The 14685-nt window shown below is 59.2% G+C and overlaps 5 protein-coding genes across 5 annotated transcripts; all 5 read right to left on the bottom strand.

Annotated features, from left to right (window-relative positions):
* Window positions 1-760: 760 nt before the first annotated feature.
* Window positions 761-1510, bottom strand: LMJF_32_3555 (conserved hypothetical protein; the record flags this gene model as incomplete). The annotated part of the gene is made up of 1 exon (XM_001685630.1): window positions 761-1510. One exon carries the CDS (start codon window positions 1508-1510, stop codon window positions 761-763), a length of 750 nt encoding a protein of 249 aa, XP_001685682.1.
* Window positions 1511-2121: 611 nt separating this feature from the next.
* LMJF_32_3550 (hypothetical protein) lies at window positions 2122-3456 on the bottom strand (the record flags this gene model as incomplete). Its single annotated transcript, XM_001685629.1, has 1 exon — window positions 2122-3456. One exon carries the CDS (start codon window positions 3454-3456, stop codon window positions 2122-2124), a length of 1335 nt encoding a protein of 444 aa, XP_001685681.1.
* Window positions 3457-5554: 2098 nt separating this feature from the next.
* On the bottom strand, window positions 5555-6916 carry LMJF_32_3548 (conserved hypothetical protein; the record flags this gene model as incomplete). Its single annotated transcript, XM_003722341.1, has 1 exon — window positions 5555-6916. The coding sequence occupies one exon, from the start codon at window positions 6914-6916 to the stop codon at window positions 5555-5557; it is 1362 nt and encodes a 453-aa protein (XP_003722389.1).
* A 2237-nt stretch (window positions 6917-9153) lies between these two features.
* Window positions 9154-10668, bottom strand: LMJF_32_3546 (conserved hypothetical protein; the record flags this gene model as incomplete). Its single annotated transcript, XM_003722340.1, has 1 exon — window positions 9154-10668. The coding sequence occupies one exon, from the start codon at window positions 10666-10668 to the stop codon at window positions 9154-9156; it is 1515 nt and encodes a 504-aa protein (XP_003722388.1).
* A 2085-nt stretch (window positions 10669-12753) lies between these two features.
* On the bottom strand, window positions 12754-14268 carry LMJF_32_3544 (conserved hypothetical protein; the record flags this gene model as incomplete). The annotated part of the gene is made up of 1 exon (XM_003722339.1): window positions 12754-14268. One exon carries the CDS (start codon window positions 14266-14268, stop codon window positions 12754-12756), a length of 1515 nt encoding a protein of 504 aa, XP_003722387.1.
* Between the last annotated feature and the right edge of the window lie 417 nt (window positions 14269-14685).

The raw sequence follows: 14685 nt of genomic DNA, 5'->3' as shown, positions 1-14685 counted from the left end.
AATGCGCGGGTGGTCCCGCTTGGCGAAGAAGTTGGCAAGAAAGAAGAGGAAGATAGGGCGGGAGAAGCGGACGCACACCGCCAGCAACAGCTCTAGCAACGTGAGCACTGCTCTCTCGACCACCTCCGCTGCCTTCTTTTTTGTGTGGTGGGGGAAGGGTGGCCCTTCCAGCCTTCGATGATGGTTGGCAGAAGACGCCTCACATCTGCGTCTGCTCACGCAGGAAACCGAACAGAGGAAGGCATGGCACCCTCTGATGCATCCTGCACAGCAGTCTCCTGTGATGCTGGCGTGCGTGTGCTTCGCTGCCAAATCGCAGTCTGTGGCTGCTGCACTCAGCGTTTCTTTTGCGTGTGTGTGTGTGTGTGTGTGTGTGTGTGTGTGTGTTTCCTTCGCACGCAGCGCAAGACAGTCGCATCAGCTCCCGGACACCACCGCCTGAGCAGCTGGTGCGACGCCACCAATGAGGAAGAGAATAAGGGATGCAAAAACAAAACGCTTGTGTACATGCGCACCGCCCTGTGTGTGTGTGTGTGTGTGTGTAGGGGGGCTCCCTTCCTTCGCCTCTCGCATCGCAGAATCGTCCTGGGTCTCGTCGACATGCGCATGCAAGCCGCCGCACAACACCGGCCACATATAGCAAACATTCAAAAACAAACCCGCCACACGCACGCGTGCATCACAAGCAGATGGGCGTACACGCACACACACAGAGAAAGAGCAATGCGCAGAGAAAGAGTGCGCGCCACTACCGCTGCGGTCAAACAACAGGCTCCTGTACTACGGCGATAAGGAAGTCATCGCTGCAGCGGATGATGATCTCATGCAGAAGCGTGCGGACGCGAATGAGCTCCACGGAGCTCTCCTGGATCGGTGGTGTTGGCGGAGTGGTGGTCTGCTTCTTTGCTCCCATTTTGGAGGAGGACTCAGCGGCAGCACCGTGAGACTTTACAGGTGCGAACAGCACTGCCGCCTGTCGTGCTAGATCAGCCGCCATGGCTGCGTAGGACTGGGCCAGAGACCTGTCGAGGTTTTGGAAGCTGTCGCGTATGGGCGCCCCTTCGGACGTGCACACCACCACACCCAGCACGCCCTTGGTGTACGTAATGCGCTCAATGACGCCTTCAATCTTCTCTGCAGACATGATGTGCGCGGGAGCGTGCTGCACAGTGGGAAAGAATAGAAACGGCACGGCGCAGGTAGTTGCGGGAAGAGCTGCCAGACAAACCTGCAAATGGGACCTCGCAGAGCAGAGATAGACCACAATGGTGAAAAGAGGGAGGGTGGTGCAGTTCGAGATCGAGTACGCGATCTCGGGAATGCACGTGGCGAGCACACACACGCGCACACAGAACGCTGTCGATATCCCCGTTTGTACTTGTGGTACCTCACAGGAGATGGGGAAGGAGAAGGGGCCAACGCACACACGCGTGCGCAGAGTAGAAGAGATCGGAGCGTGACACGAACAGGGGGGGGGCACAGAGGGGGTGAAGAGAGGAGAAAGCACCATTGTGCTCGGACTTGCTGGTGCTCTGGAGAAGCTGAAACGCAAGAAAAAAAAAACGAGACACGACGACCTACATGCACACGGTGTGTACGCCAGGCTGCCCGCGCAAGGCACCCTTGACGCCGCTTTCACTTGAAGCGCTGTAGAGCAGCGGAGGCAGAGCGGGGGAGGAGGTTAGGTGCACTATCAAGCATAGCCCCTCCCCCCTCCCTCTGTTGTCTCTCTCTCTCTCTCTAACATATGTGGCGCACTCACAACGCCTTGCAGAGTGCCGTTGCAAGAGCAGCCACATCGGCTGTCGATGACGTGACGCGCGGTCAGTCCAGTAGTTCAGCAGTGTATGCCAAGCAGGTAGATAAAGCAGAAATGGACGGGCCCCTCTCCCACCTCACAGCGACCGGTCAAATGTGGACATTCCTCGGTTAAGGGTGACATGGGAGGACATGGAAGAAGATAGAGAAGAGAGGAGAGCGGCGGGTGGCAAAGTATGAAGGATGGGAAGTGGTGCCGACCCCCTCCCCTGCGGAGGCCTGGCAGCCTTCCTGCTAGACTCTTTCTCTAGCCGGCTACCTCATCTCGCTCGTCCCCCTTCTCCTCCCATACACCACTCATCGTCACACCAGCGTACGCGCTCGCAGACGTTCAGCAAGCTCCGAGAGCGGCACATCGTCGTCGGCCGATGCATCAGGGCCGCCCAACGCGTGGCGCTTGGGCAGTGACTTGGCCGGTGCCCTTCGTCGACGCTGCGGGGCGAATGCGCAAAAGAGGGGCGGCGATTCAGTGGGAAAACGCGTAGCACTGCCGTCGCTGACGCTACTGTTGCTGCTCGCCTCGACACATCGCCTACGCACCGCTCCCCAGCCGCCGAGGGGTGCGCCACGTCGCCGCCCTGCAGACACACAAGGCAAAGCAGGTGAGCCACACTTATGGTGTTCAGCGCACGACTGTGAGGTGGCCCAGAGCTCGTCATCGTCACCTTCGCTGCTGCGCTTGGGCGCGGTGCCACACCCGCTTTCGATAGTGGCAGCAACACGCTGAAGCGCTTGAGCGTAATAGTGCAGCGGGTGTCGCGCGAGGTCAGCCGGGCAGCCACGCAACGGATCGGGCAGCAGAGCCGATTGTCCTCTCTGCAGCGTTTGTCGGTCACCATCCCTGACTGCCTCTGCGGTTGGCTTCCTTGTCTGGCGACGCAAGGCGCCAGTGGCAGCGGCAGCAGCTCTCTGTTGCTTCGTAGCGATGTCTGAGGCACTCGGTATCGAACTTCGAAGGAAATGCAGCCAATCCATAAAAAATAGAAGGAAGTAGTGCATCCACATCTTAAGAGACGCGGCAAGGTGCAGCCGAACTGCGCTCGACGAGATCAGGGAGGGCGACGGAGCTGGTTCATGAGCGGCCCAGGCACCATGGCAGCCGTCGAGGTTAGAAGTGACGAGGCGCAGCAGCACGGCACACACGCGCTCGATCTGGCACACGGCAGAGGTCTCGCGAGTGTCGCCGGCTGTGCTGATTGCCGTCTGAGGATCCTGCACGAGAGGCCACAGCGCCATCGACAGCATCGCAAGTGCTGCGCTAGAGGCAGCGGCCCGGACGCGCAGGCAATCGTCCTCCCTTGGCCCTGCGAGTGCAGAGCCCCGTTGAGATGCTGAAGCTGCCGTGGTTGCAGGCGTGGCATCACATAGAGTAGCTCCGCTCTTGGGCACCATCGGCTTCTTTGAGGAAGCGGTGTACCGCTTCGAGGAAGTTGCTCGTGCACTGTCGTCCAGGAGGAGTTCACAGCGAAGATTTGCGGCAACTTTGGAGTGCAGCCAGCGAAGCAGCCCTTCGCTCATCTGAGACACTGTGGCGCCCTCCCCACCAGCAAGCATCATAGGGTCATGGCAGACAGCCTCTTCCGTCGAGCAGCACTGCAGCACATCGAGAAACTGAAGGAAAGTGTCTATTGAGAGCATGGCTATCAGCGTTCACTGCGTGTTCGCGTGTGCTTGTATGCAGATGCTTTCCTGCGCAAACTGCTCTTGTCACCCCACACTAGGTAAGTGCGCCAGTGGAACTGTTGGGTCTGGCCGCCACGCAAGCGTCTGTCTACCCTCCGCAGAAGAGGGACAACCACAGCACCGCGCATGAGCACATAGAAGACAGAGATGATCAGAGGGATAGGGCGTGCGACATGTTTGTTGAGCTGGTTACGGGGAAGGAGCATGGTTGCCAGCGCTGCTGCGCGCAGATACGTCAGCGGTATGTCTGCGGAATACATACCCGCTGCACAAGCAAGCGTCGCTCTACGGAAATAGAGCCACAGAAAAAGTGACGTTGGCCTTGACACAGTATGCTGGCGTGCGCTGCCTGTCCCCGCTTCTGGCAATCCGCCTACGCACACCTCAAGTTGATGTGCCTCAACGCCTCCGCGTCCACGGCAATCGATGCTGGAAGTAGCACCGGCAGGCAGCGCAACGCCACCGCCTCCACCGGGACGAGAGAGAGAGAGAGCAAAACCCGATCGCCCTCCCCGCCGGATCTCGGCGCATCGTAGCGTCCCGAGAAGAGCGCACAACAACGCATGAGATGAGCAGACAGACGCAACACAAGAAAGGGGTCCCTCGCCGCAGGGGCGGGCGCGCACTCACTTGCCGGCCTCGGAAGGAGGCACAGGGAGCGGGCGCGGAGGAGAGCACGCGAGGGTTCGTCGTCGGCATCATCATGGCCAAGGCACGCCACCAGAGTATAGAGAGAGAGAAGCCGACATAAACACGCAAGAGAAACAACGCATGAAGACAAGCGTGTGAATGTGTCGGCGGGTGTGGGTGTGTGGATCAGCTGGTTCCTTGTCTTCCTCGCCCAAGTAATCGCGCTGATGACCCTTGAACGTTCTTTGAAATCCAATGTCGTTCAAGAGAGGGCAAACAAGGCAGAAAGAAAAGGCCGTTGTGCATTCCATTGATGCGGGTATGCGCACCTCCTCGTGATCCTCCGTCACCGTGGCAGTCCCGCAGCAGCTCCCCACCACCAACACCACCACGAGGCCGGGCGCTATCACGTATCGTTATGGCACCCGGCTCAGCAGTCGGTAGGTAGACGAGTGATGCGAAGGTGATGAGAGGGGTGTGTGGGTGTGGAGGAGAGAGGATTGGTGGCGGGCGGCACCTGCAGCGGTGGTGGACAGGGCATGAAAGACGTGACAAGTGGAGCTGCGGTCGGCCAATATACGCAGACGCTCCCAGGCAAAGAAGGCAAGCAGCGACTCACGAAAACAAAAGAGGAAGAGAAACAGCAAGGCAGCTCCGTAACGCGCGCACAACCAAAGCCGTTAACAAGTGCAGCTGCAGACATGCACCGGGGACACGCGCAGACAGAGGCAGACGCCCATACACACAAGTGCGCCGCTCACTGAAGGGAAGAGCAAAACAAGAAAGCAGAAGTGGCACCATGTGCTGCAGATATGCGCACCACCCTACCCCTACCCCACCCGCGCGCGCGCCCATTGCAGTGTGGCTAGCGCAAGCGTCCGTGTACATGAGTGTGGGCGTTTGTGTGTCGGGTGGGATGAGGGGAAAGGGCTGGACGCACTGCTGGGACAGTGCATGAGAATGCTGACGACAGCGCGAGTGGCCCAGCAGCCAATAGAGGTTGGCAAGAGAGAAGATGCGCACACGCGTCAGGATAGTAAAGCAAGCAGCGCTGACGTGAGGGGAGCGGGAGCGGGCCAAGAGAGGTCTGCCTTCAGTCAAGTGCAGGTCTAGTGGCGTGCAGAGAAACAACGCAGGTGGACACACGCGAAGATACACGCAACGAGCAAAAGCAGAAAAAAAAAAGCAGAAAAAGAGGCGAGCAACACGAGAAGCGTTCAGAGACAGTGAGCGGCGAGGCGAGCGTGAGTGTGCGTGTGTCTGTGTCTGTGTCTGTGTCTGTGTCTGTGTCTGTGTGCACATGAGCGTTAATGTCATTCAACGACCTGCGTGGAAAAAAAGGAGCTCGTGTTAGCACCGTCATTGCGCCACGCCCAGCACCCCCCTCCCCCTCGCCCTGCTTCAATGACGGCGCCTTCACTGCTCAGCTTCGCTTCCCCTCCCCCTCTCCTTTGGAGGGGTTGCGAAAGGGGAAGTCGCGCGTGTTTTGGTAGACGCTGCACAGGTGCGGCTGTGGACCTTTTGCCTTCAGCAGCTCAACGATCCGCTGCATCTTCTTGTGCTGCTCGTCGCTGCTCATGTCCACCACCTTCGCCGGCAATTTACCAGCAGGGTCTATATCCAACGTCATCGTCACCGTCATGGAGCCGTCCGGCTCCTCCTGTCCCAGCAACGAGTAGCTGTATACGTGGCCGCGCTCGCTGCCCTTCCTTAGCTCTACGGCGTCCCCAGTGTAGTCGATGCAGCACTGGGTGAACGCCATGAGGTCGTCCTTGCGCTCTGCGTCGGCCAGCTGGTCGCGGAGCCCAGTGGGCCGAATCCAGAGCTCTTTCTGCTGCGCCGGCGTGAGAAGAGCGCCGAGTGTGACGTAGGAAATTATGTGCCGCGGCGCCACGAACATCACCGGCGCTCCGTAGTGCGTGCTCTGTACCGTGACATTACCGGCGATGCGCTTCTCGGCATGGTTCTGCTGCAGCAGTCTATCGTACTTGTACATGTAGCTGACGTTCGGGTCGTCTTCAAGGTATTCGTCGGCCACGAGGATGGCCTCCAGAGAGCCTGTGTTGCAGTTCGGCACTTTGGCGGTGAACCGCATCGCCTGTTTATTGCTGTTCTGGCTGGGCTTCGTCTCCCATACGATGTCGTACTTGGCGTCATGCTTCCGCACACTCCAGCCGCCGGAGAGGGCAAACTTCATGCAGGAGGTGAGGATGCAGTTAAACATGCCTTCACCGATGCCCAAGTCTCTCATCTCGCGCCTGTCCGCGTCGGTGAGCTCCTCCAGCGGCTTCATCGCTACCGGAGGTTCATACTCGTGCGTCGTGCCCATGCTACTAGTGTCCGTGTGGAAGAGGGGCACAAAAAAAGTAACCTGATCGCCTAAAGGGAACGCAAACCGCAGTGAGGAGACGCGGCCACAATAGGAGATAAGGCAGCGTGGAGAGGTACGGCGAAGACCTGCATGGCAATGAGTAAAGTAGACAGAGAGCGCAGGCTCTTGTCCGTTGAATGGGTGCTGCACGTCAGCCGCTCGCCCAACACCAATGCCGCCACCACCAAGCGTTCGCCGTTGCAACAGCGAAGGAGAGGGAAAGCAAAAGCAGCGGAATCGGGTTCGATGAAGGCAATAACATGTGTGGGAAGCCGGGGGAGGGGAGGGGAGGGGGGGGGAGTCTCGCCAGAGAGGCGCATAATTCATCGTGAGCCTCCCCCTTGCACGTGTGCGAGCAGCTCCCTGAATGCACAGAAAACGGCGCACCAACACGAGCGCAGTCGGCTCCGTCATGTGGATGAGCAGGCGTCCGCGCAACTCCCTCCTGTTGCCTCGGCCCCACTATCCTAAAAGCCGCTTGTGCGGTGCCGACACGTTCGAGGAGGTGGTTGAGTCGCTCCGAGTGTGAGAGGCCGAACCGCAAGAACACATTCACTGGTGCATCCATAAAATGCACAACTCTGCCACATTAATCACCACTTTTACGGCCAGATCCACGTACCATGAACCCTTCATGCGCCAGCGTGCACTCAGCGTGCTCCTCTCCTACCACACGTCATCTCAAAGCGAGCGCTTCCCTTTCCTTTGCGGGCGCGAGAGACAGAGTGAGGGAGAAGAGGGGGCAGAGATGGAAGAAGCGAGAGTCGCACCGAGGGCTGCACCGCCAGGTGTACAGTGCGTCCTACTCAGGAGCAACGCGATACACACATATATATGGTGTGCTGGTATACGGGCGACAGCGCGAAGCCGCATGTCCTTCCAGTCTCCGGCACCGCCAGGTGGAGGCATGCAGACGGTCGCACGGGCGGGGCTGACTCTCAAGACACGGGCGGTCGAGGCACAACGGCAGACAAGAGACCACAAGGTCTCGGGGCCCTCCCCGTCCACGGCAATCGATGCTGGAAGTAGCACCGGCAGGCAGCGCAACGCCACCGCCTCCACCGGGACGAGAGAGAGAGAGAGAGCAAAACCCGATCGCCCTCCCCGCCGGATCTCGGCGCATCGTAGCGTCCCGAGAAGAGCGCACAACAACGCATGAGATGAGCAGACAGACGCAACACAAGAAAGGGGTCCCTCGCCGCAGGGGCGGGCGCGCACTCACTTGCCGGCCTCGGAAGGAGGCACAGGGAGCGGGCGCGGAGGAGAGCACGCGAGGGTTCGTCGTCGGCATCATCATGGCCAAGGCACGCCACCAGAGTATAGAGAGAGAGAAGCCGACATAAACACGCAAGAGAAACAACGCATGAAGACAAGCGTGTGAATGTGTCGGCGGGTGTGGGTGTGTGGATCAGCTGGTTCCTTGTCTTCCTCGCCCAAGTAATCGCGCTGATGACCCTTGAACGTTCTTTGAAATCCAATGTCGTTCAAGAGAGGGCAAACAAGGCAGAAAGAAAAGGCCGTTGTGCATTCCATTGATGCGGGTATGCGCACCTCCTCGTGATCCTCCGTCACCGTGGCAGTCCCGCAGCAGCTCCCCACCACCAACACCACCACGAGGCCGGGCGCTATCACGTATCGTTATGGCACCCGGCTCAGCAGTCGGTAGGTAGACGAGTGATGCGAAGGTGATGAGAGGGGTGTGTGGGTGTGGAGGAGAGAGGATTGGTGGCGGGCGGCACCTGCAGCGGTGGTGGACAGGGCATGAAAGACGTGACAAGTGGAGCTGCGGTCGGCCAATATACGCAGACGCTCCCAGGCAAAGAAGGCAAGCAGCGACTCACGAAAACAAAAGAGGAAGAGAAACAGCAAGGCAGCTCCGTAACGCGCGCACAACCAAAGCCGTTAACAAGTGCAGCTGCAGACATGCACCGGGGACACGCGCAGACAGAGGCAGACGCCCATACACACAAGTGCGCCGCTCACTGAAGGGAAGAGCAAAACAAGAAAGCAGAAGTGGCACCATGTGCTGCAGATATGCGCACCACCCTACCCCTACCCCACCCGCGCGCGCGCCCATTGCAGTGTGGCTAGCGCAAGCGTCCGTGTACATGAGTGTGGGCGTTTGTGTGTCGGGTGGGATGAGGGGAAAGGGCTGGACGCACTGCTGGGACAGTGCATGAGAATGCTGACGACAGCGCGAGTGGCCCAGCAGCCAATAGAGGTTGGCAAGAGAGAAGATGCGCACACGCGTCAGGATAGTAAAGCAAGCAGCGCTGACGTGAGGGGAGCGGGAGCGGGCCAAGAGAGGTCTGCCTTCAGTCAAGTGCAGGTCTAGTGGCGTGCAGAGAAACAACGCAGGTGGACACACGCGAAGATACACGCAACGAGCAAAAGCAGAAAAAAAAAAGCAGAAAAAGAGGCGAGCAACACGAGAAGCGTTCAGAGACAGTGAGCGGCGAGGCGAGCGTGAGTGTGCGTGTGTCTGTGTCTGTGTCTGTGTCTGTGTCTGTGTCTGTGTCTGTGTGCACATGAGCGTTAATGTCATTCAACGACCTGCGTGGAAAAAAAGGAGCTCGTGTTAGCACCGTCATTGCGCCACGCCCAGCACCCCCCTCCCCCTCGCCCTGCTTCAATGACGGCGCCTTCACTGCTCAGCTTCGCTTCCCCTCCCCCTCTCCTTTGGAGGGGTTGCGAAAGGGGAAGTCGCGTGTGTTTTGGTAGACGCTGCACAGGTGCGGCTGTGGACCTTTTGCCTTCAGCAGCTCAACGATCCGCTGCATCTTCTTGTGCTGCTCGTCGCTGCTCATGTCCACCACCTTCGCCGGCAATTTACCAGCAGGGTCTATATCCAACGTCATCGTCACCGTCATGGAGCCGTCCGGCTCCTCCTGTCCCAGCAACGAGTAGCTGTATACGTGGCCGCGCTCGCTGCCCTTCCTTAGCTCTACGGCGTCCCCAGTGTAGTCGATGCAGCACTGGGTGAACGCCATGAGGTCGTCCTTGCGCTCTGCGTCGGCCAGCTGGTCGCGGAGCCCAGTGGGCCGAATCCAGAGCTCTTTCTGCTGCGCCGGCGTGAGAAGAGCGCCGAGTGTGACGTAGGAAATTATGTGCCGCGGCGCCACGAACATCACCGGCGCTCCGTAGTGCGTGCTCTGTACCGTGACATTACCGGCGATGCGCTTCTCGGCATGGTTCTGCTGCAGCAGTCTATCGTACTTGTACATGTAGCTGACGTTCGGGTCGTCTTCAAGGTATTCGTCGGCCACGAGGATGGCCTCCAGAGAGCCTGTGTTGCAGTTCGGCACTTTGGCGGTGAACCGCATCGCCTGTTTATTGCTGTTCTGGCTGGGCTTCGTCTCCCATACGATGTCGTACTTGGCGTCATGCTTCCGCACACTCCAGCCGCCGGAGAGGGCAAACTTCATGCAGGAGGTGAGGATGCAGTTAAACATGCCTTCGCCGATGCCCAAGTCTCTCATCTCGCGCCTGTCCGCGTCGGTGAGCTCCTCCAGCGGCTTCATCGCTACCGGAGGTTCATACTCGTGCGTCGTGCCCATGCTACTAGTGTCCGTGTGGAAGAGGGGCACAAAAAAAGTAACCTGATCGCCTAAAGGGAACGCAAACCGCAGTGAGGAGACGCGGCCACAATAGGAGATAAGGCAGCGTGGAGAGGTACGGCGAAGACCTGCATGGCAATGAGTAAAGTAGACAGAGAGCGCAGGCTCTTGTCCGTTGAATGGGTGCTGCACGTCAGCCGCTCGCCCAACACCAATGCCGCCACCACCAAGCGTTCGCCGTTGCAACAGCGAAGGAGAGGGAAAGCAAAAGCAGCGGAATCGGGTTCGATGAAGGCAATAACATGTGTGGGAAGCCGGGGGAGGGGAGGGGAGGGGGGGGAGTCTCGCCAGAGAGGCGCATAATTCATCGTGAGCCTCCCCCTTGCACGTGTGCGAGCAGCTCCCTGAATGCACAGAAAACGGCGCACCAACACGAGCGCAGTCGGCTCCGTCATGTGGATGAGCAGGCGTCCGCGCAACTCCCTCCTGTTGCCTCGGCCCCACTATCCTAAAAGCCGCTTGTGCGGTGCCGACACGTTCGAGGAGGTGGTTGAGTCGCTCCGAGTGTGAGAGGCCGAACCGCAAGAACACATTCACTGGTGCATCCATAAAATGCACAACTCTGCCACATTAATCACCACTTTTACGGCCAGATCCACGTACCATGAACCCTTCATGCGCCAGCGTGCACTCAGCGTGCTCCTCTCCTACCACACGTCATCTCAAAGCGAGCGCTTCCCTTTCCTTTGCGGGCGCGAGAGACAGAGTGAGGGAGAAGAGGGGGCAGAGATGGAAGAAGCGAGAGTCGCACCGAGGGCTGCACCGCCAGGTGTACAGTGCGTCCTACTCAGGAGCAACGCGATACACACATATATATGGTGTGCTGGTATACGGGCGACAGCGCGAAGCCGCATGTCCTTCCAGTCTCCGGCACCGCCAGGTGGAGGCATGCAGACGGTCGCACGGGCGGGGCTGACTCTCAAGACACGGGCGGTCGAGGCACAACGGCAGACAAGAGACCACAAGGTCTCGGGGCCCTCCCCGTCCACGGCAATCGATGCTGGAAGTAGCACCGGCAGGCAGCGCAACGCCACCGCCTCCACCGGGACGAGAGAGAGAGAGAGAGAGCAAAACCCGATCGCCCTCCCCGCCGGATCTCGGCGCATCGTAGCGTCCCGAGAAGAGCGCACAACAACGCATGAGATGAGCAGACAGACGCAACACAAGAAAGGGGTCCCTCGCCGCAGGGGCGGGCGCGCACTCACTTGCCGGCCTCGGAAGGAGGCACAGGGAGCGGGCGCGGAGGAGAGCACGCGAGGGTTCGTCGTCGGCATCATCATGGCCAAGGCACGCCACCAGAGTATAGAGAGAGAGAAGCCGACATAAACACGCAAGAGAAACAACGCATGAAGACAAGCGTGTGAATGTGTCGGCGGGTGTGGGTGTGTGGATCAGCTGGTTCCTTGTCTTCCTCGCCCAAGTAATCGCGCTGATGACCCTTGAACGTTCTTTGAAATCCAATGTCGTTCAAGAGAGGGCAAACAAGGCAGAAAGAAAAGGCCGTTGTGCATTCCATTGATGCGGGTATGCGCACCTCCTCGTGATCCTCCGTCACCGTGGCAGTCCCGCAGCAGCTCCCCACCACCAACACCACCACGAGGCCGGGCGCTATCACGTATCGTTATGGCACCCGGCTCAGCAGTCGGTAGGTAGACGAGTGATGCGAAGGTGATGAGAGGGGTGTGTGGGTGTGGAGGAGAGAGGATTGGTGGCGGGCGGCACCTGCAGCGGTGGTGGACAGGGCATGAAAGACGTGACAAGTGGAGCTGCGGTCGGCCAATATACGCAGACGCTCCCAGGCAAAGAAGGCAAGCAGCGACTCACGAAAACAAAAGAGGAAGAGAAACAGCAAGGCAGCTCCGTAACGCGCGCACAACCAAAGCCGTTAACAAGTGCAGCTGCAGACATGCACCGGGGACACGCGCAGACAGAGGCAGACGCCCATACACACAAGTGCGCCGCTCACTGAAGGGAAGAGCAAAACAAGAAAGCAGAAGTGGCACCATGTGCTGCAGATATGCGCACCACCCTACCCCTACCCCACCCGCGCGCGCGCCCATTGCAGTGTGGCTAGCGCAAGCGTCCGTGTACATGAGTGTGGGCGTTTGTGTGTCGGGTGGGATGAGGGGAAAGGGCTGGACGCACTGCTGGGACAGTGCATGAGAATGCTGACGACAGCGCGAGTGGCCCAGCAGCCAATAGAGGTTGGCAAGAGAGAAGATGCGCACACGCGTCAGGATAGTAAAGCAAGCAGCGCTGACGTGAGGGGAGCGGGAGCGGGCCAAGAGAGGTCTGCCTTCAGTCAAGTGCAGGTCTAGTGGCGTGCAGAGAAACAACGCAGGTGGACACACGCGAAGATACACGCAACGAGCAAAAGCAGAAAAAAAAAAGCAGAAAAAGAGGCGAGCAACACGAGAAGCGTTCAGAGACAGTGAGCGGCGAGGCGAGCGTGAGTGTGCGTGTGTCTGTGTCTGTGTCTGTGTCTGTGTCTGTGTCTGTGTCTGTGTGCACATGAGCGTTAATGTCATTCAACGACCTGCGTGGAAAAAAAGGAGCTCGTGTTAGCACCGTCATTGCGCCACGCCCAGCACCCCCCTCCCCCTCGCCCTGCTTCAATGACGGCGCCTTCACTGCTCAGCTTCGCTTCCCCTCCCCCTCTCCTTTGGAGGGGTTGCGAAAGGGGAAGTCGCGTGTGTTTTGGTAGACGCTGCACAGGTGCGGCTGTGGACCTTTTGCCTTCAGCAGCTCAACGATCCGCTGCATCTTCTTGTGCTGCTCGTCGCTGCTCATGTCCACCACCTTCGCCGGCAATTTACCAGCAGGGTCTATATCCAACGTCATCGTCACCGTCATGGAGCCGTCCGGCTCCTCCTGTCCCAGCAACGAGTAGCTGTATACGTGGCCGCGCTCGCTGCCCTTCCTTAGCTCTACGGCGTCCCCAGTGTAGTCGATGCAGCACTGGGTGAACGCCATGAGGTCGTCCTTGCGCTCTGCGTCGGCCAGCTGGTCGCGGAGCCCAGTGGGCCGAATCCAGAGCTCTTTCTGCTGCGCCGGCGTGAGAAGAGCGCCGAGTGTGACGTAGGAAATTATGTGCCGCGGCGCCACGAACATCACCGGCGCTCCGTAGTGCGTGCTCTGTACCGTGACATTACCGGCGATGCGCTTCTCGGCATGGTTCTGCTGCAGCAGTCTATCGTACTTGTACATGTAGCTGACGTTCGGGTCGTCTTCAAGGTATTCGTCGGCCACGAGGATGGCCTCCAGAGAGCCTGTGTTGCAGTTCGGCACTTTGGCGGTGAACCGCATCGCCTGTTTATTGCTGTTCTGGCTGGGCTTCGTCTCCCATACGATGTCGTACTTGGCGTCATGCTTCCGCACACTCCAGCCGCCGGAGAGGGCAAACTTCATGCAGGAGGTGAGGATGCAGTTAAACATGCCTTCGCCGATGCCCAAGTCTCTCATCTCGCGCCTGTCCGCGTCGGTGAGCTCCTCCAGCGGCTTCATCGCTACCGGAGGTTCATACTCGTGCGTCGTGCCCATGCTACTAGTGTCCGTGTGGAAGAGGGGCACAAAAAAAGTAACCTGATCGCCTAAAGGGAACGCAAACCGCAGTGAGGAGACGCGGCCACAATAGGAGATAAGGCAGCGTGGAGAGGTACGGCGAAGACCTGCATGGCAATGAGTAAAGTAGACAGAGAGCGCAGGCTCTTGTCCGTTGAATGGGTGCTGCACGTCAGCCGCTCGCCCAACACCAATGCCGCCACCACCAAGCGTTCGCCGTTGCAACAGCGAAGGAGAGGGAAAGCAAAAGCAGCGGAATCGGGTTCGATGAAGGCAATAACATGTGTGGGAAGCCGGGGGAGGGGAGGGGAGGGGGGGGAGTCTCGCCAGAGAGGCGCATAATTCATCGTGAGCCTCCCCCTTGCACGTGTGCGAGCAGCTCCCTGAATGCACAGAAAACGGCGCACCAACACGAGCGCAGTCGGCTCCGTCATGTGGATGAGCAGGCGTCCGCGCAACTCCCTCCTGTTGCCTCGGCCCCACTATCCTAAAAGCCGCTTGTGCGGTGCCGACACGTTCGAGGAGGTGGTTGAGTCGCTCCGAGTGTGAGAGGCCGAACCGCAAGAACACATTCACTGGTGCATCCATAAAATGCACAACTCTGCCACATTAATCACCACTTTTACGGCCAGATCCACGTACCATGAACCCTTCATGCGCCAGCGTGCACTCAGCGTGCTCCTCTCCTACCACACGTCATCTCAAAGCGAGCGCTTCCCTTTCCTTTGCGGGCGCGAGAGACAGAGTGAGGGAGAAGAGGGGGCAGAGATGGAAGAAGCGAGAGTCGCACCGAGGGCTGCACCGCCAGGTGTACAGTGCGTCCTACTCAGGAGCAACGCGATACACACATATATATGGTGTGCTGGTATACGGGCGACAGCGCGAAGCCGCATGTCCTTCCAGTCTCCGGCACCGCCAGGTGGAGGCATGCAGACGGTCGCACGGGCGGGGCTGACTCTCAAGACACGGGCGGTCGAGGCACAACGGCAGACAAGAGACCACAAG

This window comes from Leishmania major, chromosome 32 (assembly GCF_000002725.2).
Source record: "Leishmania major strain Friedlin complete genome, chromosome 32".
In the NCBI taxonomy this organism is placed as follows: Eukaryota; Euglenozoa; class Kinetoplastea; order Trypanosomatida; family Trypanosomatidae; genus Leishmania; species Leishmania major.
This window is presented reverse-complemented; position numbering and strand designations above follow the sequence as displayed.